The following is a 24,623-nucleotide window of genomic DNA, read 5'->3' on the forward strand; positions in this document are numbered from 1 at the left end:
CCGCCTCGTCCATCTCCTCGAAATGACAGCTGATGTTGTTAAGCCTCCGCTCCAGCCTGGAGGGTTCAGACCGTCACAATCAGTCTTGTCCAGTCACAGAGACTGTGCTGCTGTCTAACTCCAGCCCCTGCATCACCTAACGCTAGCCCTAACCCTAACTCCAGCCCCTGCATCACCTAACGCTTGCCCTAACCCTAACTCCAGCCCCTGCATCACCTAACGCTAGCCCTAACCCTAACTCCAGCCCCTGCATCACCCAACGCTAGCCCTAACCCTAACTCCAGCCCCTGCATCACCTAACGCTAACCCTAACCCTAACTCCAGCCCCTGCATCACCTAACGCTAGCCCTAACCCTAACTCCAGCCCCTGCATCACCTAACGCTAGCCCTAACCCTAACTCCAGCCCCTGCATCACCTAACGCTAGCCCTAACCCTAACTCCAGCCCCTGCATCACCTAACGCTTGCCCTAACCCTAACTCCAGCCCCTGTATCACCTAACGCTAGCCCTAACCCTAACTCCAGCCCCTGTATCACTTAACGCTAGCCCTAACCCTAACTCCAACCCCGGCATCACCTGTCCATCGTGCTGCTGAAGCCTTGGTCAGAGCTGTCCTCATCTCCAGACATCTTGGCACGCACTTCACCTCAACACAACCCAAAGCACCTCCCAACAACTGTCCCACACTCACTAGCTGAAACACACACACACACTCTCTCACATGCCCAGACACCAACACCCAAACCCTGTCTGCTGACCAGAACTGAGGAGACTCAGTGCTATTTTGATCAGTCACTAAAATAGACAGCGAATGGCAGGGCGACGTTTAAGTCCGCTGGGGACGGTATGTCAGTTAGGCCAGTGGGGAAGTGATCCATTTTGCAAGGGGGTCACTGTAGAGGTTTGGTTTTCAGACAATGTTTTTGTTGTAGACTTTTATATTCTGTGTTTATGAGATAAGATCAGAGATTTTTTGGGGTGGTATTCACAAAGTAAGCTACTTGACCTGATGCAATAATTCTGCTTGTACACTAAGGAGAGTATTTGTACATGAGGGGGAGGTAGAAGTTTAGAGCGATGGTTCTCTGGTCACTGTTGACAGGTCCTTAAAGCCCCGTCCACCTGAATCATCTGTTGTGGGAATCAATCAGAAACAGCTTGGTAAACAAACGCATGTACTAATCCTGCATGGTAAACTCCCTCATGTCATAGACATGAAGAGTTCAGTTGTCTTTCTCACAGTTTATTTGATTTTCACACAGATGTTCCAAGATCAACACAATTGCTGGGAAAACTGTGCTTAAAGTTAGCTACCTGTCAAACCAGTTTGAACCCAGTTACAACAACAGTAATTCATTTCAGATCTATTTTTATAAACAATAAATTACAATTACATCTTACAAAATGAAATGAGACAGTAATTCTGTAATAATTATTTCTTCATTAAACATTGTTAAGGTTGACAATATAAACATGTACATAACTTAAACACAACACACACGCGTATTATGTGCCGGTTTGGTTGGTGTTCTGGCACATTCTGTTCGGGTGTTCCACATGCTTTTGTTTTGGTGATGGACTGGTCAAGCAAGATTGTTGCACATGTGTGTGTTAGCAAGGGACCTAACTCCAAAATACACGTGTGAAAGTCCTGAAATTCTTAATTCTACCCTCGAGCAAAAGTTAGCACCTTCCTTCTTTCATAATTATACGTTCTTTATATACAGATTCTTGATACATTCATGGTTGATTTCCATTCTTGACTGGGTGGCTTATATTTAGCTTTTTAGTTTTGTTCATTCTGTACAGACAGGTCTCTCTTTACAAAAGTGTGGATTTGTCAAGTCATTGTTGAGGGCGATTTGCTTCTCTAACGATGCGCTTCCGAAGTACTAGACTATGCAGCAGGTGTGGTTACAGGGTGAAGGCTAACCCATACCTAGCCATGAGAACAGGCTGGTTACAGTACATTCACATGCTCTCCATGCAAACAGGCTGGTTCTCTCATGCGTAGATTATCACCAGCCTGGGTCTGGTCTGGGTCGCAGTATAATTCAGTCCCAGAACATTTCAGAGGAAGTTTATATTAGGCATGCAGGTTTGTAAGTGCTCTGAACCAGCAAGCCCAGCACGGCATAATGCACAAAATCAGATGCACAATACATGTGTCGGTGCAATCCCTGAATCAAACCACATCCCTGTCTAACCACACAACCACCCTGGCTTTGTGGTCTGGAGGTTCACTGCTCGTCTTCCGGCTGGTCTGTCCAAGTACCAAAGAAGTTGGAGACTTTGGGAGTGCGCCTGCCCCCCCTGGAAGCCCCCCTGGAGCCCCCCCTGGGTCCGGAGGAGGAGCCCCCCTGAGCCTGGTGGATCCGCTGGCACTCGCGCAGGTTCTGGGCTCGGACCTCTTGGTTCTGGATCTCCTCCACCACACGGCTGGGGAACCAGCCCCGCTCACCATCGTGGAGCCGCTCTCCCATCATCCAGCCTGGGGGGAGGAGGGAGAGCAAGGAGAGGTAGAGAGGGAGGAGAGTGCAGGAAGGACAAAAGGAGTGTGTGCAATGAAAAATGCTAAAATGCATAAATGTAAAAAGGACCAACAAAGCGGAGAAAATCTGTTGAGTGTCAGAGATCCTGCTCATGAGATGAAGTAGCTCTCCTCTCTTACCATCGACCGTCCTCTCCAGGATGTTTAGGACATCTGCCATCTCTATAGAGAGCTCGTCAGGCTCCTGGGACATGTAGGACTGAATACACTGCACCTGGGGAGAGTCTGAGAGGACCAGAGGGAAGGCCTGTAGGTTAGACGGAGTTCTCCAAGGTTTAGCACTGACATTATGAACGTGTGTGTGTATCATCAGAGCGGCATGAGCTCACCAGCCTGGTGGGTGCTGGTGGATGTGAAGCGTGTGCGTCTGTTAGGAGTGAGAGCACAGATCCATCGCAGCTTGTCGCTCCTGCCAACAGCATCATCATGGCAGAGAGGAACACATTGGTTACAAAAACTGGTTTTGCAGTTGTTAACTCAGTTGTTAGTTGTTTTAGGTGTTGGTTCTGAAGCCAGCAGGCGAGAGCTTACATGCTGCTGGTCTTGAGCATGTAGCTGACCTGCCGGTCTTCCTGGTTCTCCAGCAGCTTGAGGGTGAAGACACTGGCCAGCAGCTGTCCCTGGTCCTCCAGGTCCTCCGTCCTCAGCATGGCCCGCGGACAGGAGTCCAGCACCTGGAACCTGTCCCCACTACCATGGGAAACACACCATACACACACCATACACACACATCAGACAGCCACACCCCCACACAAGTAACCAATATTAGTATCTTAACAAAGCTCTGTGATACAAAGTCACAAACCAGAGACTGTGTTGTTGTTGTTTTACAAAGAAGTCTTGAGCTTCCAGTCTTTGATCATTCTGTCATCTTGTCTGTGATTGTGGGGTGACTTCCTGTGGTTGCACTGCATTGTGGGATAGACTGTGAAGCTGACCTGGAGCTGCGCTTGGTGACGAGCAGCAGGTTGTTGAACAGGAAGAGGTACAGGGGCTGATACAGCTTGCGGCTCCGCATGGTCCTAGTGCTCTTGGGGCCGGTCATCTGCTGAACCTCGCCTTTCTTCAGCAGCCAACGAGAGTGGGAGATGACAGGCACAGACTGAGGAGGTCAAAGGTTGAATAAAAACTTGATCAGGTGTACAACTGTAAGGATAACAGGTTAGAGCTGTACTCGTGGTTCACAGTGCTCTTGGAATTGTGTGAATTTGAAAATAAACAACAGTGTATTCAGAGTTATTTTGAAATTCTATATTCTTTACCTTTTGATCAATCAAGTCAACAACAAAGAAGTACATTATGTTCATATCTTAAAAATAATCTAGAAACATTAGAACATTTTGTTTCTTGTTGATTGTTTAAATGTGTGGCCCTGAATGTGTGTCTGAAGTACCATGCACCATTTCAACTTGGTAAGTCAAAATATGATGGAATTACAGCTGTTTAAACTTTGTCCAAAAGATGACCAAAGCTAATACTCTTCCCTTTCTATTCATAAAAACGAAATAGTTGATGTGATGTGTTGATGTTATTATACTTTTGAAGATATTGACTAAACTTCATGTTGGTCACTATTGTTGTGAAAAGGTCAAGTTTCAGTTCAATATTTTGTAGAAATATGACTAAAGGAGCTTCTCGTGATTCTGTTCTTTCATTGTTTTAAGATGTTTTATACATGAGCAAATGAAAGAATGAATTAATAAATGAATGAATGAATGAATGAGAGAAGGTTTCAATTCTGCAGTTTCAAATGTGATCATCATTTTGAAAAATATCTGTGTGTGAGTCTGTGCATGTGTGTTAATCAGAATCTGAATGGGTTGGAATTTCCATGAAAGTTTGCACAGACAAGGAATTAGCTTTGGCCAGGAAGGTGCATACATTAAACATATAGGAATCTTAACAATTTAAATATGAGGTCTAACTCTACTAAGGGTACGTAAACTAGCAATATTAAGTGTGTCTGTCCAGTCCTGGGATTTTGAGACACTGAGAAGCTCTTGAATTTGATATATAGAAGTTTGAGAACCCTGATGTTAGCACACCAAAGACATATTTACTGCCCAATGATTTCTTCTGAAAGGTTTGTTCTTAGTACTGGTAATGTTTTGGTCAACTAATTTTAGTCAGGGTGGATGCAGTTCTACTCTATGTGCTCAGAACTGTCTGTGTGACTGAGTGTGTTATGTTACCCCCACACCCCACCCTGGCATGAACTCGATCCCTGCACGTCATACTGTCACGTCATACTGTCACATGTCTCTGTCACGTCATACTGTCATGTCATACTGTCATGTCATACTGTCATGTCATACTGTCACGTCATGCTGTCACGTCATACTGTCATGCCATACTGTCACGTCATAATGTCACGTCATACTGTCACGTCATACTGTCACGTCAAACTGTCACATGTCTCTGTCATGTCATACTGTCATGTCATGCTGTCACGTCATACTGTCACATCATACTGTCACTTCATACTGTCACGTCATACTGTCACATGTCTCTGTCACGTCATACTGTCATGTCATACTGTCATGTCATACTGTCACATGTCTCTGTCACATGTCTCTGTCACGTCATACTGTCACGTCATACTGTCACGTCATACTGTCACGTCATACTGTCATGTCATACTGTCACGTCATACTGTCACGTCATACTGTCACGTCATGCTGTCACGTCATGCTGTCACGTCATACTGTCATGTCATACTATCACATGTCTCTGTCACGTCATACTGTCATGTCATACTATCACATGTCTCTGTCACGTCATACTGTCACATGTCTCTGTCACGTCATACTGTCATGTCATACTGTCATGTCATGCTGTCACGTCATGCTGTCACGTCATACTGTCACATCATACTGTCATGTCATACTGTCACGTCATACTGTCATGTCATACTGTCACTTCATACTGTCACGTCATACTGTCACATGTCTCTGTCACGTCATACTGTCATGTCATACTGTCACATGTCTCTGTCACGTCATACTGTCACATGTCTCTGTCACATCATACTGTCACGTCATGCTGTCACGTCATACTGTCACGTCATACTGTCACGTCATGCAGTCACGTCATACTGTCATGTCATACTGTCATGTCATGCTGTCACGTCATGCTGTCACGTCATACTGTCACATCATACTGTCATGTCATACTGTCACGTCATACTGTCACGTCATACTGTCATGTCACACTGTCACGTCATACTGTCACGTCATACTGTCACATGTCTCTGTCACGTCATACTGTCATGTCATACTGTCACATGTCTCTGTCACGTCATACTGTCACGTCATACTGTCACGTCATACTGTCATGTCATACTGTCATGTCATACTGTCACGTCATGCTGTCACATCATACTGTCACGTCATGCTGTCACGTCATACTGTCACGTCATACTGTCACGTCATGCTGTCACGTCATACTGTCATGTCATACTATCACATGTCTCTGTCACGTCATACTGTCATGTCATACTGTCACATGTCTCTGTCACGTCATACTGTCACGTCATACTGTCACGTCATACTGTCATGTCATACTGTCATGTCATACTGTCATGTCATACTGTCACATGTCTCTGTCACGTCATACTGTCACGTCATACTGTCACGTCATACTGTCACGTTTCTCTGTCACATCATACTGTCACGTCTCTCTGTCACATCATACTGTCACATGTCTCTGTCATGTCATACTGTCACGTCATATTGTCACATCATACTGTCACGTCTCTCTGTCACGTCATACTGTCACATCATACTGTAACGTCATGCTGTCACGTCATACTGTCACGTCATGCTGTCATGTCTCTCTGTCACGTCATACTGTCACGTCATACTGTCACATGTCTCTGTCACGTCATACTGTAACATCATGCTGTCACGTCTCTCTGTCACGTCTCTCTGTCACGTCATACTGTCATGTCATACTGTCACGTCTCTCTGTCTCAGGGAAAGACTAGGCAGCATGTATAGAAAGCATGTTTTCAAATTTGGCTCAATGATACAACAGGTCAATCACTACTCCCAGACCGCTAATGGCCCACATACGCCGGTTTCCAAACGGTTTCCAAACCTCATTGGCTTCAATATGACATCCCTCTGAAGTACCATGCACCATTTCAACTTGGTAAGTCAAAATATGATGGAATTACAGCTGTTTAAACTTTGTCCAAAAGCTGACCAAAGCTAATACTCTTCCCTTTCTATTCATAAAAACGAAATAGTTGATGTGTAGCAGAGAGGATAGAGAGGCTGACTAGCAACCACATGCTCTGACTAGCAACCACATGCCCTGACTAGCAACCACATGCTCTGACTAGCAACCACATGCTCTGACTAGCAACCACATGCTCTGACTAGCAACCACATGCTCTGACTAGCAACCATATGCTCTTGAGTTTGAATCTCCATGCAGCCTGTTGTTGTTTGCCACGCATGAATACATTTAGTTCTGTTGTTGTCCAACTCTTGACCTTCTACAATGTACATTTTATTTTGAAGAGGAACCTGCATCGCTGCTTGCAGCTCTATTTTTGCTTATTTCTGTTTTATTTTGCTTATTTCTTTAATTGCTGCTACCTCGTTGACCGTAGTCTTGTCTTAAGCATTTTATTGTCACTGACTATTTGCTGAATAAAACATTTAGTGTTTTACAGTACCTTGGATTTGAACTCCAGTGTTTTCTCGATGCTGATGAGTTCCTCGGTGCGACTCATCTTCCTCACACCCTCGTTACACTCCTTCACAATCTGAGAAACACAGAAAAAACCCTGTACTGACACAGGGGCAGAAACAGCCCAGAACTGACACAGGGGCAGAAACAGCCCAGAACTGACACAGGGGCAGAAACAGCCCAGAACTGACACAGGGGCAGAAACAGCTTTACAGAACACAGTTCTGCATCATAAAACCTTGTACTGACACAGAGGCAACACCTGCCATGTTGAACAACTATCTGCAGACAATCTTCAAATAAGAATTATAATGAATGTTGTAGTTATTTGTGTATCCTTAAAATTAAAAAAGCAATAAGAAGCTTCACTAAAATAAACTACATAGCAATACATATGGTAACAAGGGTATAGAGGTATAATATTTTGCATAAGTGAAACTTGGTATGGGAGAGGTTGGGCTTTCCAGAGGTAAGTGGAGGCTAATATTGATCTTGTTTTGTTAACACAACCTTCAACTCCCCCTTCACAATATCCTCACCCTCCCCCACACTGGGCCTTCTGACACGTTTGTATGTAAGTAACTTTCTGAACAAAATTAACTTTGCTTCAAACCCTCACAACATTTTTCTACCTTCTCCACCCTTCTTCAGGTCCAGCCAAGCATTCCTAAGTGCCGCTGTACTCCTGGAACAAGTGCGTCTTGAGCCTTTTCTTGAAGGTGGAGACAGTCTGTGATGGAGGAGGGGAGTTGATTCCACCACTGGGAGGCCAGACAGGAGAAGAGCTTGTCTTGGGAACGGGCGATCTTGAACGGTGGGGCCACCAGGCGGTTGTCTGAAGAAGACCGTAGGTGGCGGGTGGGGGTGTAAGGCTGCAGGAGAGACTTGATGTAGTCGGTGCAGTCCCGTTCACTGCTCGGAAGGTCAGTACCAGGGTTTTGAATCTGATGAGGGCCGTGATGGGTAGCCAGTGGAGGGAGATGAGGAGCGGGGTAACATGGGAGCGTCTGGGTAGATCAGTGGCGGTTCTGGCACATTGCGCGCCCAGGGCAAGTTTATCACTTGCACCCCCCCCCCCCTCCCGGGAGAAAGAAATCCCCCGAGAGCCCCCAGAACGAGCACTGCTACTACCTGGCTGCGACATACGAACACAAAACTGCTGCACGGCAAGCAGGGGTGCCTGCAGCTGCCTGAAGAGGGCGCCAATATGCCAATTCCCCACAAACTGAAATGATCGATAAGAGAAAACCGCGCAGAGATTTCTTTTTTTTTAAATGCTTCAGCGCCCCCCACGTGACATGAGAAAATGCCCCCCCGGTCTGCCCGTGCCTAAAACCGCCCCTGGGGTAGATTGTAGATCAGGTAGGCCTCTGAAGAGGGCGGGTTATGCATGGTGGGATTCAGAACACCTGGTGGTCCCACCGTTCAAGACCGCCCGGTCCCAACACAAGCTCTTCTCCCGTCTGGCCCCCCAGTGGTGGAATCAACTGCCCACCTCCATCAGAGACACTGACTGTCTCCCCACCTTCGAGAAAAGGCTCAAGACACAATTGTTCCGGGAGTACAACGGTACTTAGGAATGGTTTGCTGGACCCGATGTTAGTTTCCTCAAGGATCACAATGACTCTTGCTTAGCACTTGTTGCTCTTGTTGATTTAAACTGATTTAAATTGTTGTACTCGCTGTGAAATATTTTTTACTGCTGCTTGCTTTTTTACAGGTACACTTGCACTTGTAGCAATTCATGTTGTTTAATTGTAACTTGTTTAACTACATGCTCTTATGGTTCTTCCCTTTGGCACTTATTTTGGTTGTTCACAATATGTGCTTCATGTTTTGGCTACCCGCAATGTTTTTGGGGCTATCTTGTTGTTATTATCAGTGACCTATGCACTTTGTAAAACTCTCTCTTGGAAGTCGCTTTGGATGAAAGCGTCTGCTGAATGAATAAATGTAAATGCAAGTAATGTAACCTTTATATAAAGTTATGCTATGTGCTTACAATGGTGGTTAATGTTGCCTTAATGTAAAGTGTTGCCATACAGTTAAATGGTAGCTAATGTAACCTTAATTTAGAGTGTTGTCAAAAATAATCTTAAGCAGTTCCAAGTTTCAAAACCAAACCCCACAATGATCTGTACAAGTTAGAAACAACATTCCATTGAATTGAGCCAGGTGATGGTTTCTATCCAGTATCATTCCATGGGAGTCAGAGACAGGTGTGACAGCCATTGTCAGAACCAACTGTGTTGTTGATCATTTGTGAGCGACCACACCCTGAATGTTCCTAGGCATGAGGGTTAGGGTTAAGCTACCGGGTTAAGAATGAGGGCTAGGATGAGGAGGGCTAGGATGAGGGCTAGGATGAGGAGGGCTAAGATGAGGGCTAGGATGAGGAGGGCTAAGATGAGGATGAGGGCTAGGATGAGGGCTAGGATGAGGATGAGGGCTAGGATGAGGAGGGCTAGGATGAGGGCTAGGATGAGGAGGGCTAAGATGAGGATGAGGGCTAGGATGAGGGCTAAGATGAGGAAGGCTAGGATGAGGGCTAGGATGAGGAAGGCTAAGATGAGGGCTAGGATGAGGAGGGCTAAGATGAGGATGAGGGCTAGGATGAGGGCTAGGATGAGGATGAGGGCTAGGATGAGGAGGGCTAGGATGAGGGCTAGGATGAGGAGGGCTAAGATGAGGATGAGGGCTAGGATGAGGGCTAAGATGAGGAAGGCTAGGATGAGGGCTAGGATGAGGAGGGCTAAGATGAGGGCTAGGATGAGGAGGGCTAAGATGAGGGCTAGGATGAGGGCCAGGGTTACCTGCTCCAGCAGCTGGTGAGCCTTGATGGCGTTGGCCTCCCTCTCTGAGCTCTCCTCCGCTTTCTTCAGGATGTTCTATGAAGCAACACAGAAGACTCGCTCAAACTCTGACGTTGATAATACCGTCCCCTGCTGGGGTGTTTCCTTGACATCGTCACAGCCATCACTCAACGACTGGCTGTAAAAACAAACAGATTCACTGCACCGTCACAACTTTCAACCCATGCCGGTGATTCACCAGAATCACCTGAGAACTATGCTGTTCCTTTCAGCAATTTGGGATTCAGATGGACAATTACACCAAACGTGTCATAACACATGTACTTTATACACAGCCCTTCCTATGCTGGAAGTTCAGAGCGGCTGTTTAACTCACTGACCTGAACCACCAGCTCCTGTTTGACTCACTGACCTGAACCACCAGCTCCTGTTTGACTCACTGACCTGAACCACCAGCTCCTGTTTGACTCACTGACCTGAACCACCAGCTCCTGTTTGACTCACTGACCTGAACCACCAGCTCCTGTTTGACTCACTGACCTGAACCACCAGCTCCTGTTTGACTCACTGACCTGGACCAGCAGCTCCTGTTTGACTTACTGACCTGAACCACCAGCTCCTGTTTGACTCACTGACCTGAACCACCAGCTCCTGTTTGACTCACTGACCTGAACCAGCAGCTCCTGTTTGACTCACTGACCTGAACCACCAGCTCCTGTTTGACTCACTGACCTGAACCACCAGCTCCTGTTTGACTCACTGACCTGAACCACCAGCTCCTGTTTGACTTACTGACCTGAACCACCAGCTCCTGTTTGACTCACTGACCTGAACCACCAGCTCCTGTTTGACTCACTGACCTGAACCACCAGCTCCTGTTTGACTCACTGACCTGAACCAGCAGCTCCTGTTTGACTCACTGACCTGAACCACCAGCTCCTGTTTGACTCACTGACCTGGACCACCAGCTCTTGTTTGACTCACTGACCTGAACCACCAGCTCCTGTTTGACTCACTGACCTGAACCAGCAGTTTGAGCCGGGTGATCCTCTGGAAGGGGAGGATGAGGAAGGATGTGAAGGACAGGCCTCGGACCCGGGAGTGGTTTTCCAGCCCAGCCATGGTCTCACGGAACGCCTGGTTTCCCTGTCTGGGCCCACACATTAAACCATGTGAAGATTGTCAGAAGGTTAGCAGTGAACACATACAGTAAATGTTGTTGCACTATTTGCACGTCACTTTGGATTAAAAAACACTTCAACTAACAATAACAAAATGTAAATGGTAAATTTGTCATCAGAAAACAGACGTACTACAAACATACCACATTTTAATAGTCTCTATAAACATAGACCACAGTGAAATAATCTCTACAAACATAGACCACAGTTGAGTAGTCTCTACACAGAGCCAGCTTGATTTCCACTAAGATTCTGGATGTATAGAAGGTCATATTAAACCCATAGTTTATTTTCTTAATCAATATTATTATTGATTATTAGGTGTGACCGTAGCTTGTGTCAGTGTGCCTCACAACAAGTCGTCTCAGGTCAGTTTACAACAATCACCTTCAAAAACAGTCAACAGATTTAGTCAATTAAGTATAGCTAACTTTTCTATCTGACTTTAGAGGACTGTTAGATTCTAATAAGAAAAGTTAACTCTCATAACAGGTAGGATAAAACATCAGCATTCAAACCATGAGGCTTTGTTTGTATGACCCAACATCCACCACAACCTGTCTATGCGTCTCCCTCTCCTGACAGTTCAGTCAGCCAGCCACCAGGGGACCCTGATCCTGTGGTCCATTTTTACATTTTATAAAAGTGTTTTGCATAGAGGCCAGGGGGAGAGCGTAACAATAGCCTTTGTTTGTTCCCCAGAGCTGCAGTGCAGCTTGACGGTAATCTGCTCTGGTATGACCGCAGCAGAAACCTCTTAAGAGTCCCTCAGGTTCGGAAGGGTTTGCTCACTTGCGTGGCATGAAGATGGACAGTACATCTGTCAGAGGATTGTCATACATCACAGACTGACAATAACAACAAAACCTGCCATCCTGTCAGATCTCTACATTAGAACCTGCCATCCAGTCAGACAGGGAGATCTCTATGTTAACAGTTTCCCTGTTAAAGTCTCATGATCTCACTGAGATTTGGATGTTATGGTCACTACTGCTCCCGATTTACACACTGTGTCTCTTTCCTACATACACACACACTCGCGTGCACTCACACACACACTCACACACAAACTCACACACACATTCTCCATGAGAGGACGTTAGGGTGAGATGAGGAGAGACGCTGGCCCTGTTCACCATCGAGACCACAGACACAGCAACACACACACTCACACAAAGACATACAATACTCTGTTTTCTCACACACACCTTTGCCCTTATGAACACATGACTGAGCGGCATGTTATTATAGCAAAGGGGTGTGGTTGTATTGTTCTCATAGCTGCCAGTCACACAAGTCTGTCAGTGGACTGTCCTGTTCCGCAGACAGACAGCCGGAATGCTGTCAGTCTGACTCTACAGTGGTAAAACTAGGCCCAGAAATATAAACGTTGTATTGCTTTAGTCTGGTTCTATATCATGTCACGTCTGTGTGGTCAGCCGTTAACCAGATATGGCATGTAACAGCTGTGGTTAGTAGAATTGATGGGCTTGACCATGAAAAAACACAATTCTGTGTTAGGGTTAGTAAAATTGCTGATTTCAGAATGGCTTTGCCTGACAAACCATATGCTCAAAGCCCCACCACCATGAACCACGAGAGATGACAAAGCTGAAATCATCAGTAAGAGACAGTGTTTCACCCACAGGATGCGTCGGTAGTTCTTCTCCTGGTAGACCTGGTTGATGACGTAGGCGATGAACACGTGGAAGTGCTCCCTGGCGTGGAGGCAGACGATGTCACAAACGTCGGAGATCTGGATCGACTGCTCAATGCGGTTCTCCAGGTCCATCAGGAACCTGGCAGGATGTGACATCATCAGACAGGGACAGCAAAACAAGGGTTGCATCAATAGGTGCGTTCGACATGACCCGACATGCGGGGTCTCACACACGACAACTTTGACGTGTGTTTTGTATTAATGGGACACCTTCAGTTTCGCCAATGCTCAAATCCGGACCAAACAGTTGAATTGAATTAAACATTTATGGGAGAAAGGGTTTTACTCCGCTTCTTCACTAACGAAAAGACTACGTTTAATTATAAATAGAGTAAAGTAAGCAAACAGCGCCGTGACTGACGTCAGCGCAGCAAACCACGAGAAGCTGAAATGTCCGACTTCACAGAGCCGTTTTCAACTCCTCCCCGACTGCAAGCGGCTACTCTCGCCGGTCGTTTCATGCAGCTGCAGTCCATGTCAAACGCACCTAATGGCTTGTTAAACAGTATTGTTACCATAATTATTGAGGGTGTTAACTAGTTAATGGTTCACTGATCTAAGCCGTCTCGATTCTATTTCTAAAATACAGTATTTGACGTATTGTTGGAGGCACAGTATCTACAGCTAGGGCCTAATTATACCAAATAACAAAGCAACCACAGAATGAATAATCGTTTTACCTTTCACTGGCTTTCATCACCTCTTCAATATTTGAAAACAGGAAGTGCATGTCTGATTGGCTGAGAGTGTTGACCAGCCCCGGGTTCCGCAGGAAGTGAGTCTCCAGGACCTCCAGGCTCTTGTAGTAGGACGCCTCAGACGTCACCAGCTCAAACATGGCCTTGGAGACAGGACCAGAAATATGTCACCAAAGTATAGATTATAAAGTACATCCATACCACATTCACTGGGTACACTCACTAAAAGTTTCCATTCCAGATCATGATCTGTCTACATGACCTACCTGGCCCTCTCTTTCCGCCCTTGACCCCCCGCCCTCCCCCGGGTAGACCTTCAGCCTTCGCCCTCACCTCCCCTGGGTAGACCTTCAGCCTTCGCCCTCACCTCCCTCCCCCTGGGTAGACCTTCAGCCTTCGCCCTCACCTCCCTCCCCCGGGTAGACCTTCAGCCTTCGCCCTCACCTCCCTCCCCCGGGTAGACCTTCAGCCTTCACCCTCACCTCCCTCCCCCTGGGTAGACCTTCAGCCTTCGCCCTCACCTCCCTCTCCCAGGTAGACCTTCAGCCTTCACCCTCACCTCCCTCTCCCAGGTAGACCTTCAGCCTTCACCCTCACCTCCCTCCCCCTGGGTAGAACTTCAGCCTTCGCCCTCACCTCCCTCTCCCGGGTAGACCTTCAGCCTTCACCCTCACCTCCCCTGGGTAGACCTTCAGCCTTCACCCTCACCTCCCTCTCCCAGGTAGACCCTCAGCCTTCACCCTCACCTCCCTCTCCCAGGTAGACCTTCAGTCTTCACCCTCACCTCCCTCCCCCTGGGTAGACCTTCAGCCTTCGCCCTCACCTCCCTCCCCCTGGGTAGACCTTCAGCCTTCGCCCTCACCTCCCCCGGGTAGACCTTCAGCCTTCGCCCTCACCTCCCTCCCCCGGGTAGACCTTCAGCCTTCACCCTCACCTCCCTCCCCCTGGGTAGACCTTCAGCCTTTGCCCTCACCTCCCTCTCCCGGGTAGATCTTCAGCCTTCACCCTCACCTCCCTCCCCCGGGTAGACCTTCAGCCTTCACCCTCACCTCCCTCCCCCTGGGTAGACCTTCAGCCTTCACCCTCACCTCCCTCCCCCGGGTAGACCTTCAGCCTTCACCCTCACCTCCCCCGGGTAGACCTTCAGCCTTCACCCTCACCTCCCTCCCCTAGTAGACCTTCAGCCTTCGCCCTCACCTCCCTCCCCCCGGGTAGACCTTCAGCCTTCACCCTCACCTCCCTCCCCTAGTAGACCTTCAGCCTTTGCCCTCACCTCCCTCCCCCCGGGTAGACCTTCAGCCTTCACCCTCACCTCCCCCGGGTAGACCTTCAGCCTTCACCCTCACCTCCCTCCCCTAGTAGACCTTCAGCCTTCGCCCTCACCTCCCTCCCCCCGGGTAGACCTTCAGCCTTCACCCTCACCTCCCTCCCCCCGGGTAGACCTTCAGCCTTCACCCTCACCTCCCTCCCCCCGGGTAGACCTTCAGCCTTCGCCCTCACCTCCTGGATGATGATCTCCCTCTGGGGCAGCAGTTCCAGCAGCCCGCTGTGCTGCACGGCCTCCAGGTTCTGCCACAGGCTGAGGGAGCGAGTGTTGTTCCTCAGCTGCAGCTGCAGGGCCGGGGGCGAGGTGGCCCCCCCGCCCCCCCCTGGGCCCCCCGGGCCGGGAGACGTTACCCCCGTCACGCTGCCGACGCTGCTCGATCTCTTGCTGTTTGGATGTGTCCCGGTACTCCTGGTACAGGAAGGCTGGAGGGATGAGAATAATAACGATAACGAAAATATTAACAACAATAGCAATAATAATAATAACAACAATAATAAGAAGAATAATGAGAATAGTATTAGCAACAATAATGATAACAATAATAAGAATGATAACAGTAATAATAATAACAACAATTATAATAGATAATAATAATGATAATGTACATTTTTCTCACCCGTAGTCACTTTTAACCAAAGTAATGTACAAATATAACTTATGTCACTCTGAATATTTTACTAATTAAAAGGCCTCGACTGACAACTATTCATTGGGAAGATGCTTTTATCCAAAGCAAAGTACACAAGGTATCATGCAGTCAGATCAATCATGAATGCAGAACATGGCTTCCCCTCCATGCCCACTACCAGCTCCGTCTGAGGAAGGAGGTGAAGGACACTGTGTGTTCATGTACTTCATGTACAAAGAACAATCAGTTCCCTTGTAACGTTTCTCTCATGCATGGCTGGCATTCTGCTAAAGCTATTCCATGATTTGTGTCTGCATATGGAGTCAGGGAGGGGGGAAAATGGAGGGCGGGGAGGATAGGGGGCAGGGAGGGGGGCAGTCAGGGGGTGTGGGGGGGGGGCAGGGAGGGAGGTGGGGACAGGAAGAGGGAGGTGAGGGTAAGTAAGGGACAGGGAGAGGGAGGTGGGGGCAGGTAGGGGTAGGTAGGGGGCAGGTTCAAGAGAGCAGATTTTTTTCTGAAGCTGGTGATTTCTTACAGAGGAAAAAGGCTGAGTTTGCACAGCTTATGTCTGTGTCTACATCCTGTGTTGTTTGTGTGCTGCAGGAGGGTTTAGGGTTAGGGTGACTTTGAACGTGTTGCATAAGAACCACCGTCATATTCAGAAACTCACCAAGGTGGGCGTCCGAGCTAACACTTACATAAGAGGCACGGAGAGAGAGAGAAGTGTTACTGAGACACGAGGAAGTAGGAAGAGTACATGCAGAGAGAGAAACTTTACAAAGGGAGAGAGAGACTTACTGAGACAGGAGCTGAGAGAGAGAGGGAGAGAGAGAGAAAGAGAGAGAGAAATGGAGAGAAAGAGAGAGAGAGAAATGGAGAGAAAGAGAGAGAGAGACCTGTATAAGATGAAGTTTGGTGAACACTTTTTACAGTCCATGAATATGAGTCCCTGTTCCGTCATGTTCAACAGGCATCCTTAGACGGACCCTAGTCTGAACACACCTGTTCTACAACAGTAACATTTAATATTTGATTTATTTACCAGGGGCTTCTCTCAAAAACTATATCAAATTGTGCATGTAGTGAGCAGCTGGTTTAGCCAGCGAGCAGAGCCTAGTGTTACAGTTACACCCTAACCCCTCTGTGTCTCCACCTCTACCTCTCCTCCACTCTGTGTTTTCACCTCCACATCTTCTCCTCTCTTCTCACCTATGTTTTTGACGATGTTCAGGGTGTGGCAGATGGACTCGATCTTCATCTGAGAAGAGCTCTCTCCGTTGTTTAGTATTCTGAAAGAAGAAGAAAGAACTAGAGACACTTTCTGGGGAGATTGTGAGGTGTGCTTGCGTTGGTTGCAAATGGGTCAGATTTTTTACAAAACATTTACAACTGATATTTCTCTATATTTTAAATAAGTATGCACCTCTTATTATTTATGAAGAATGCATAGATAAAAAGCTTACATTTGCTGCTGCTCATTTACACAAAAAAAAGGTTTTTGTTGGGATATGTTGCATACCTGGACCAGGCTGAACCTTTCAGGGTGAGTAGAATAGTTTGCTTTTGCTTTCTTTACATATTTGTGACTGGACAAAGACGTTGGTAATACTTGCTGCTGCGACTTGATCTTGAAATGCTTTCTATAAGTACAAGCACAAGAATCGTAGCTTTCCAATTATGTAGGACATGTGTAGCCTAAAAATATATTTGTTAAAATGTAGTGCGTAGTAACTGAGGGAGGAGGGGGCAGCATGTCCGTCCCGTTTGCAGGCCCGAGCGAGATCAGGATATATGAGAGAGAATACAGGTTGTGTCTTGCCAAAGGCAATCACACCAGAAGTGCAGCTTCCCCTAACATTTAAAAAATTGTCAAATATTTACTATTGTGTTAACATTTTAAATGCGTTAGAACACGTTCAGAGTTCGTTCAGAATCAGCTACATATATTAGCAGGTCAACTGACTGATTTCCTTCTCATACATTCCCGTAGTGCCACAGTGCATTTCCCTGTTGAAGCTCAGCTTCCATGGACTTCAATGGGGCTGCTTTGAACAGTTTTTTTCAGTGCTATGAAACTATACGGCCATTGGATAAATGCTGCGATTATGTCCCGCCCTGGACGCTCAGCGTCTCTGGGGGTGAATAGAGGAGTGGGATGGCCTGGACGCTGGGCTTCCGTGTGATGATTGGAGGGTCTGTCGAAAGACTGCACCTACTTTTGATTGACATTAATTTTGTTCTATAAAAAGTCATCAAAGCTATTCATGCTCAGTCCCATCGCGGATTTTGCAACTAGTAGTTGAAAGATAAACTGGAGCAACCTATTTCTTGGTATTTGCTTGACGAAATTGCTAACCAATTTTCATCATTCATTTCATACAATTATACACCACGTTCCTTGTTTCAGTTTAACCTAATTTCCAAATTTCCTCCTTTGAGATTAATATTGTTTTGTTAGATAATTCATTCATTCATTCAGTGGGTTAGGCTAGTGTAGAAGGGGTGAACTAGCCAGTGAACTAGTCAAATAAATGCAACGTTTTTAGGATGTAGGCTGAAAATCAGCTTCCCCTCCCCCTTGACAGACCAGCAGCCGCACTGAATCACAGCCAATGAGAACATCAGAGGAGAGGACAAGAAGGAATTGAAAAGCATTTCCATCCTTCTGGTTCGACACCGCAGCACAAGGTCACACTTGTTACAGAAATTCTGCAGTGCAGAACTGTGAACATGAGGGATGACAGGAATATGAACAGGCAATTCAGACTAGACTAAATAACGACATAATGAGCACATAGCAGCAGTCGCTCAGTCAAACAAATCAAACGTTTGTTTAGTTTTTTATGACATACCTGTGTTCCACTGACAAGAATAAACCTCATTATCATGTTTGTCTGACAACCGGATCTAAAACACTGTTGTTCTTCAAACAATTAAATGTAAAATGTTCAATTTTAAATGAACAGAGGAAAGCTTATGAGAAAGCATCGACAACAATGGACCTCTCATCTTTATAACTATTCCTCAACTCCCGTCTTCCTCTCTCCCCCTCCTCCACTCCTTCTCCTCCCCTCCTCTCCCCTTTCCTCCCTTTTCTTCTCCCCCCTTATCCCCCTCATCTCCCTCTCTTCCCCCCCCTGACCTCCCCCCTCCCCTCCCTACCTGTACCCCCTCCTCTAGCAGCCCCTCCTCCCCCTCTCCTCTCCCCTCCTTACCCCATTCTCCCTCTCCTCTCCTCTCCCCCTTCCCACCCTCTCCTCTCCCCTCCTTACCCCATTCTCCCTCTCCTCTCCTCTCCCCCTCCCCACCCTCTCCTCTCCCCTCCTTACCCCATTCTCCCTCTCCTCTCCCCCTCCCCACCCTCTCCTTCCCCTCCTTTCCCCATTCTCCCTCTCCTCTCCTCTCACCCTCCCCACCCTCTCCTTCCCCTCTTTTCCCCATTCTCCCTCTCCTCTCCTCTCCCCCTCCCCACCCTCTCCTTCCCCTCCTTTCCCCATTCTCCCTCTCCTCTCCCCCTCCCCACCCTCTCCTTCCCCTCTTTTCCCCATTCTCCCTCTCCTCTCCTCTCCCCCTCCCCACCCTCTCCTTCCCCTCTTTTCCCCATTCTCCCTCTCCTCCCCCCCTCCCCACCCTCTCTTCCCTACCTGAGTTTCACCCCCTCCAGGCTGGCCCGCTCTGTGCTGGGTCTTCGGGGGCTCTGTGTGTCCCCTCCGGCCCCCCCTAGGGAGCAGGCTGTGGCAGTGCGCTGTGATAGGCCCTCCATGTCTCTGCTGTGAGCTGCGTGCGTCCGGTAGAACAGTCCAGCGTCGGCAGGAGAGACTCCAAACAGACCGCTGGAGACAGAGGAAGCAGCTCCTTCCGTTCTCTCTCCTCCTCTCCTCCCTCTGTCCCCGGCCCCTCCTCCTTCTCTCCTCTCTCCCTCGGCCGGGGCCTTGTCGGAGGCAGAGCGTGGGCTCCTGGAGTCCCCGTTGCTTGGCAACCCGGTGTTGGAATGGTGTATTCTAGGAGAGGCTGGTAAACTGAAACCCGACAGGGAAAGGATGATGGGGGAGGAGAAAAGGAAGGGAGGAGTAAGGGTAGGAGGAAGAGGAGATGAATCAAATCAAAATCAAATCAAATCAAATGTATTTGTAAAGCCCTTTTTACACGCAAGCATGTCACAGAGGGCTTGAAGGTAGGAGGAGGAAGAGTGTGGCTATGAGAGGCAGTGACACTCAAATCTGCTTGTGTGTCTCCACTGGGTTTTGCTCTGTGAAATAGTTCATGATATGTACATAATGTATATTTGTTGTTTGTGTTTGACCTCCATAGAGGCTGAAAGACGACGCTTATGTTAACATTTTGAAGAGAAGAAATGTATGTAGCTGCGTTGAATTGTATAAACTCACTCCCCAGTATAAACACCGCCCACCCACGCCATTGAAGAGCTTTTCAGTGGTAAGCTGGTTGAAGTGATGTTTGTAAAGGTTAGTAAAGGTTTGTAAGTCAGAGGACCTGAGTACGGAAGTGACTGATGAACGGCACGACGACACCTGCTACAGGTACTAGTTGATTTTCACTTTACTGAGAATTTGTATGTGTGTGTGTATATGTGTGTGTGCGTGCGTGTATATGTGTGTGTGTGCACAGGCTTACCGCCGGGTCAGGGGGGAGCTGGGGGGTTTCTGCAATGCAGGGGGGCTGAGGTGGGAGCGGGACCTGCTGGAGCTGCTGGATTCTGACCCTGACTTGGGAGACACTGTGTGTGTTGGTGGGGTGAGGTGAGGGAGTGTGAGGGGGGAACGGGTTGAGAAAGGGTGAGGGGGGGAGAAATGATGAGGGAGGGTGAAAGGGGGAGGGAAGGGCGAGGGGGGGTAATTTGTTAAATTAAAACAATTGTTGAAAGAATTGCAATTTTTCTCTCAGAAACACACACACACTCTCACACAATACACACACATTCACACGCACACAACTTCAGTCAGCACACGAGGCAGAATGGCAGGCAGTAATGAATTTGAAAGCCAGTTGTACAAAGGAATGTGTTTCTAGAGGCAGCCTGTGTGCTCCAGTAGATTACCACACCCAGGGACACGTGAACAATCTCCTCAAGCCTTAATGTGTGTAATGCACACTTACAGGTCTTGTGTTTGTGTAACACACCTGTAAGGTGGATGGGTTATCTTGGCAAAGGAGAAGTGCTCACTAACACAGATTTAGACAGATTTGTGAACAATATTTGAGAGAAATAAGCCTATTGTGTCCGTAAAAAAGTTCAGCTCATGAAATATCGGGGCAAAACTAAAGTTTTGCGTTTATAATTTTGGTCAGTGTATGAAGTGCTTCAGCCTATCACCATTCCATCTTGCAGGGAACTGAACAAATATGTGCTTTTAAATCTATGCAATCTTCACAAATAATAGGTATGCATTTTTATATTAAATATACAGAAATATCGGTTGTAAAATGTCAGTAAAAAAATGCACCTATCTGCAACCAACGCAAGCACCCCCCCAGAAATTGTACCCTCTATAGTTTTTATTCACAATATTTCTTATCAGTTAAAGACTGGTCAGTCTGTTACGCTAAACTTAATCAGTTGTTGACTTCTTAGACTTTTGATTATTGTGGACTCTAGCCACTTGTATCTGGTTAGACATTTAGGAGCCGTTTAGGGCTCAAAGGTTGTGTTAATGAGGTGACACTGCGACACCCATGAGGACTGGTTGCTAGGAGCTTATTGGAAAACCCATTTGGCAACAACTATCATTTAACTTCATAGTAACACTTAACATGAAGGTTTCATGAACTACCATCTAACTTTATAGCAGAGGTGTGAGTGGATGTTGTGAAGGGCCAGTTGAAAGTTGTGCAACCAAAACGAGATTAATATTAGCCTCTACTTAACCAAGTTTCACTGATATTATAAATTGTAAGTCTAAACTGGAATGAAGGGTAACTACTTTGCAGTTCTTAATTAACTACTATGTTGTTGCTATAGATAGGGTTAGGATTAGGTTTTCCGGGTCAGAAACCTTTCCATGCAGGTAGACACACAAGGGGGATAAAGAGATATCACTTCCTGGTTCAACAGTATCACTTCCTGGTTCTACAGTTTCCCTTCATCCTGTGAAGGGTTGTGAACACTATGGACATGAAATTCCATCTAGTCTCCGAGCACGGAGCAGTCACCCTCACCAGACAGACAGGTCACCCTCACCAGACAGACAGGTCACCCTCACCAGACAGATAGGTCACCCTCACCAGACAGACAGGTCACCCTCACCAGACAGACAGGTCACCCTCACCAGACAGACAGGTTACCCTCACCAGACAGACAGGTCACCCTCACCAGACAGACAGGTCACCCTAACCAGACAGACAGGTTACCCTCACCAGACAGGTCACCCTCACCAGACAGACAGGTCACCCTCACCAGACAGACAGGTCACCCTCACCAGACAGACAGGTTACCCTCACCAGACAGGTCACCCTCACCAGACAGACAGGTCACCCTCACCAGACAGACAGGTCACCCTCACCAGACAGACAGGTCACCCTCACCAGACAGACAGGTTACCCTCACCAGACAGGCCACCCTCACCAGACAGACAGGTCACCCTCACCAGACAGACAGCAACAGGGACATGTCTCACAGCACATAGCAACAGGGACACTGTGACCCTTGACCCTGTGGGGTGTTTGGTGGGTGTGGAGGTAAGAACACCATTTTGAAACAGACTTTGTATGTCTGGGCTACTCACTATACTGCTCACCACACTAATACAATGTTACGTAACTGCCTGGACAAAAGAAGCTTTTCATATTTACGTTTAAAACACTCAAAGATATTCCCCCTACCCATGCTGGCCATGCAGTCTGATAATGAGCCCGTTCTCTAATCAGAAGGAGGCAGATGGTTGGATTCACTTCTGTTTCAAAACAGAAGAAATTGCTAGTTTGGACTTGCTACAGTCGGAAAATATATTTTTCTTCATAAGGAAAAATATTTCTCTGCACTGTCAGTTCCCCATGTTTGGTCATCTGGATAGGAGGATCACAATAGTCTGAAAAAGTTGGAAAACGGTTTTGGTGCAATTACAATAAGGTGCGAAAGAGCACTGAGAGATAAGATGATCACAGGCACAGGTCATAAATCCTTGTTTGTTATGTAACTTCTTTCATTGCTCTACAAAAGCCTCCTGTCTAAAACACTGTAAAAAAACGACGTACGTGAACTTAGCGCACCTTAGAGGAAGTGTTTGTATATTTTATGACAGTGGTCATGTTGGTTATATGGGCAGTTTCTTTATTGATAGTCTTGTTTAACTAGGGCGCCTGATCCTGTCTAGCTGACCAGTCAGACATGAAGCAATCACCCTCATCACACTACCTAACCCTAACCCTAACCCCTATCACACTACCTAACCCTAACCCTCATCACACTACCTAACCCTAACCCTAATCACACTACCTAACCCTAACCCTAACCCTCATCACACTACCTAACCCTAACCCTCATCACACTACCTAACCCTTACCCTCATCACACTACCTAACCCTAACTAAACATCTAACGAATTTTGGGAGGTAATTACCTGGCAAACTGTAACCATGACTAATATTTAAGGGCAGCTTTACCATTTGGTAAAGTACATCGTAGAAGTCCTTCATCAAGCATCTGACATCCTACGGACTGGACGGGGGGAATAAATGGACTGTGAAGGCAAATGTCTGGGGTTGGCCTGGTAGTTTGACCATTACTGGGTATAGCTTAGTGGTAAAGTATTAGTCTGAAGATCAGGAGGTAGCCTTCCCCCGTAGATTACTTTGAATAAAAGTGTTTGTTAAACAAACAAATTATTATTCATCATTCAAGTCCATCTCTCCTGGGCTGGGAGATTTAGAAACCCAGGCCCCATCCATGCTTTCATCCAGCCATCCTCTCATCCTGCCATCTACAGATCCTGTTCTTCAGGTTTCTACTAGGACCGGTGGAGCCTGTGTTTCTCCCACAACAACACAAGCGCTTCTATGACAGAACCACAACAACACAAGTGCTTCTCTGACAGAACCAAAACAACACAAGCGCTTCACTGACAGAACCACAACAACACAAGCGCTTCACTGACAGAACCACAACAACACAAGCGCTTCTCTGACAGAACCACAACAACACAAGCGCTTCACTGACAGAACCACAACAACACAAGCGCTTCTCTGACAGAACCACAACAACCCAGGTCAGAGGATTCTGGGAACCATGGAGACTCTGTTATCCAAAGACATGATGAAGGAATGAATGGGGGTTTATCACGTGAAGCTGGCTGCTATTCTTTAAGATCCACCTGACCCACAAACTAACTGTGTAGTCGTTTTATACTTTTTTTAAAACCCTGAATCAAACTGAATGTAATATAGTCTTATAGTGAACTGAATATATTCTTACTGTCGCTCTGTTCTGTGGACGCTAATTTCTTCTTCCTCATGGACCGGTAGAAACGGGAGTTACGTCGGATGAACTCCTTCCCGGTCCCGCTCCCGGTGTCATCTTCATCATCTTCATCATCGCGGCTGTGTGCCGGCTGCGCGGCAGAAGGACTCTTCGCCGCCGGCTCCTGCGCCTTGGGCCACCACTTGAACAGGGCAGTCATCGCCATGGGAACAAGCCCCTATCCCTAACCTCTGCTGGATCCACACGAGAGGGACTCTGCAGGCTGGAGGCTGGGGGCTGGGGAGAGGGCAGAGTGAAGGGAGACTGTCAGGACTATCCAGAATCCAGAAGGAACTCCATCTTGGTGAACTGTAGCATCCAGAGACAACACAACACCTCAGAGCTTCAAAGAAACGTCAGTGATTCAGAAACTCCAAAGGCCAGTGGCAGACTGGGTCCAGGCTGCTCTCTCTCCCCTCCTCTCTCCTCCCCCTTCCTTTCTGCCCCTCTCTGTCTCCTCCCCCTGCCTTGGAGACAGGCGTGTTGTTAGTTACCCAGACAGCCGTTGAGCCAGCCTCTCTCTCTTTCCCTCCC

The 24,623-nt window shown here is 47.3% G+C and overlaps 1 protein-coding gene across 1 annotated transcript; it reads right to left on the reverse strand.

Annotated features, from left to right (window-relative positions):
- Positions 1-1,227: 1,227 nt before the first annotated feature.
- Positions 1,228-24,623, reverse strand: ngef (neuronal guanine nucleotide exchange factor). Its single transcript, XM_047035580.1, is given in 16 exon segments — positions 1,228-2,491; positions 2,672-2,776; positions 2,881-2,960; positions 3,083-3,241; positions 3,490-3,653; positions 7,236-7,325; positions 10,063-10,137; positions 11,083-11,212; positions 12,890-13,042; positions 13,644-13,804; positions 15,162-15,320; positions 15,322-15,410; positions 16,826-16,905; positions 19,261-19,635; positions 20,252-20,354; positions 24,045-24,623. Coding segments are annotated over 16 exon segments (2,385 nt in total). The 5' UTR covers positions 24,256-24,623; the 3' UTR covers positions 1,228-2,240.

This window comes from Hypomesus transpacificus, chromosome 15 (genome assembly GCF_021917145.1).
Source record: "Hypomesus transpacificus isolate Combined female chromosome 15, fHypTra1, whole genome shotgun sequence".
Classification (NCBI taxonomy): domain Eukaryota; kingdom Metazoa; phylum Chordata; class Actinopteri; order Osmeriformes; family Osmeridae; genus Hypomesus; species Hypomesus transpacificus.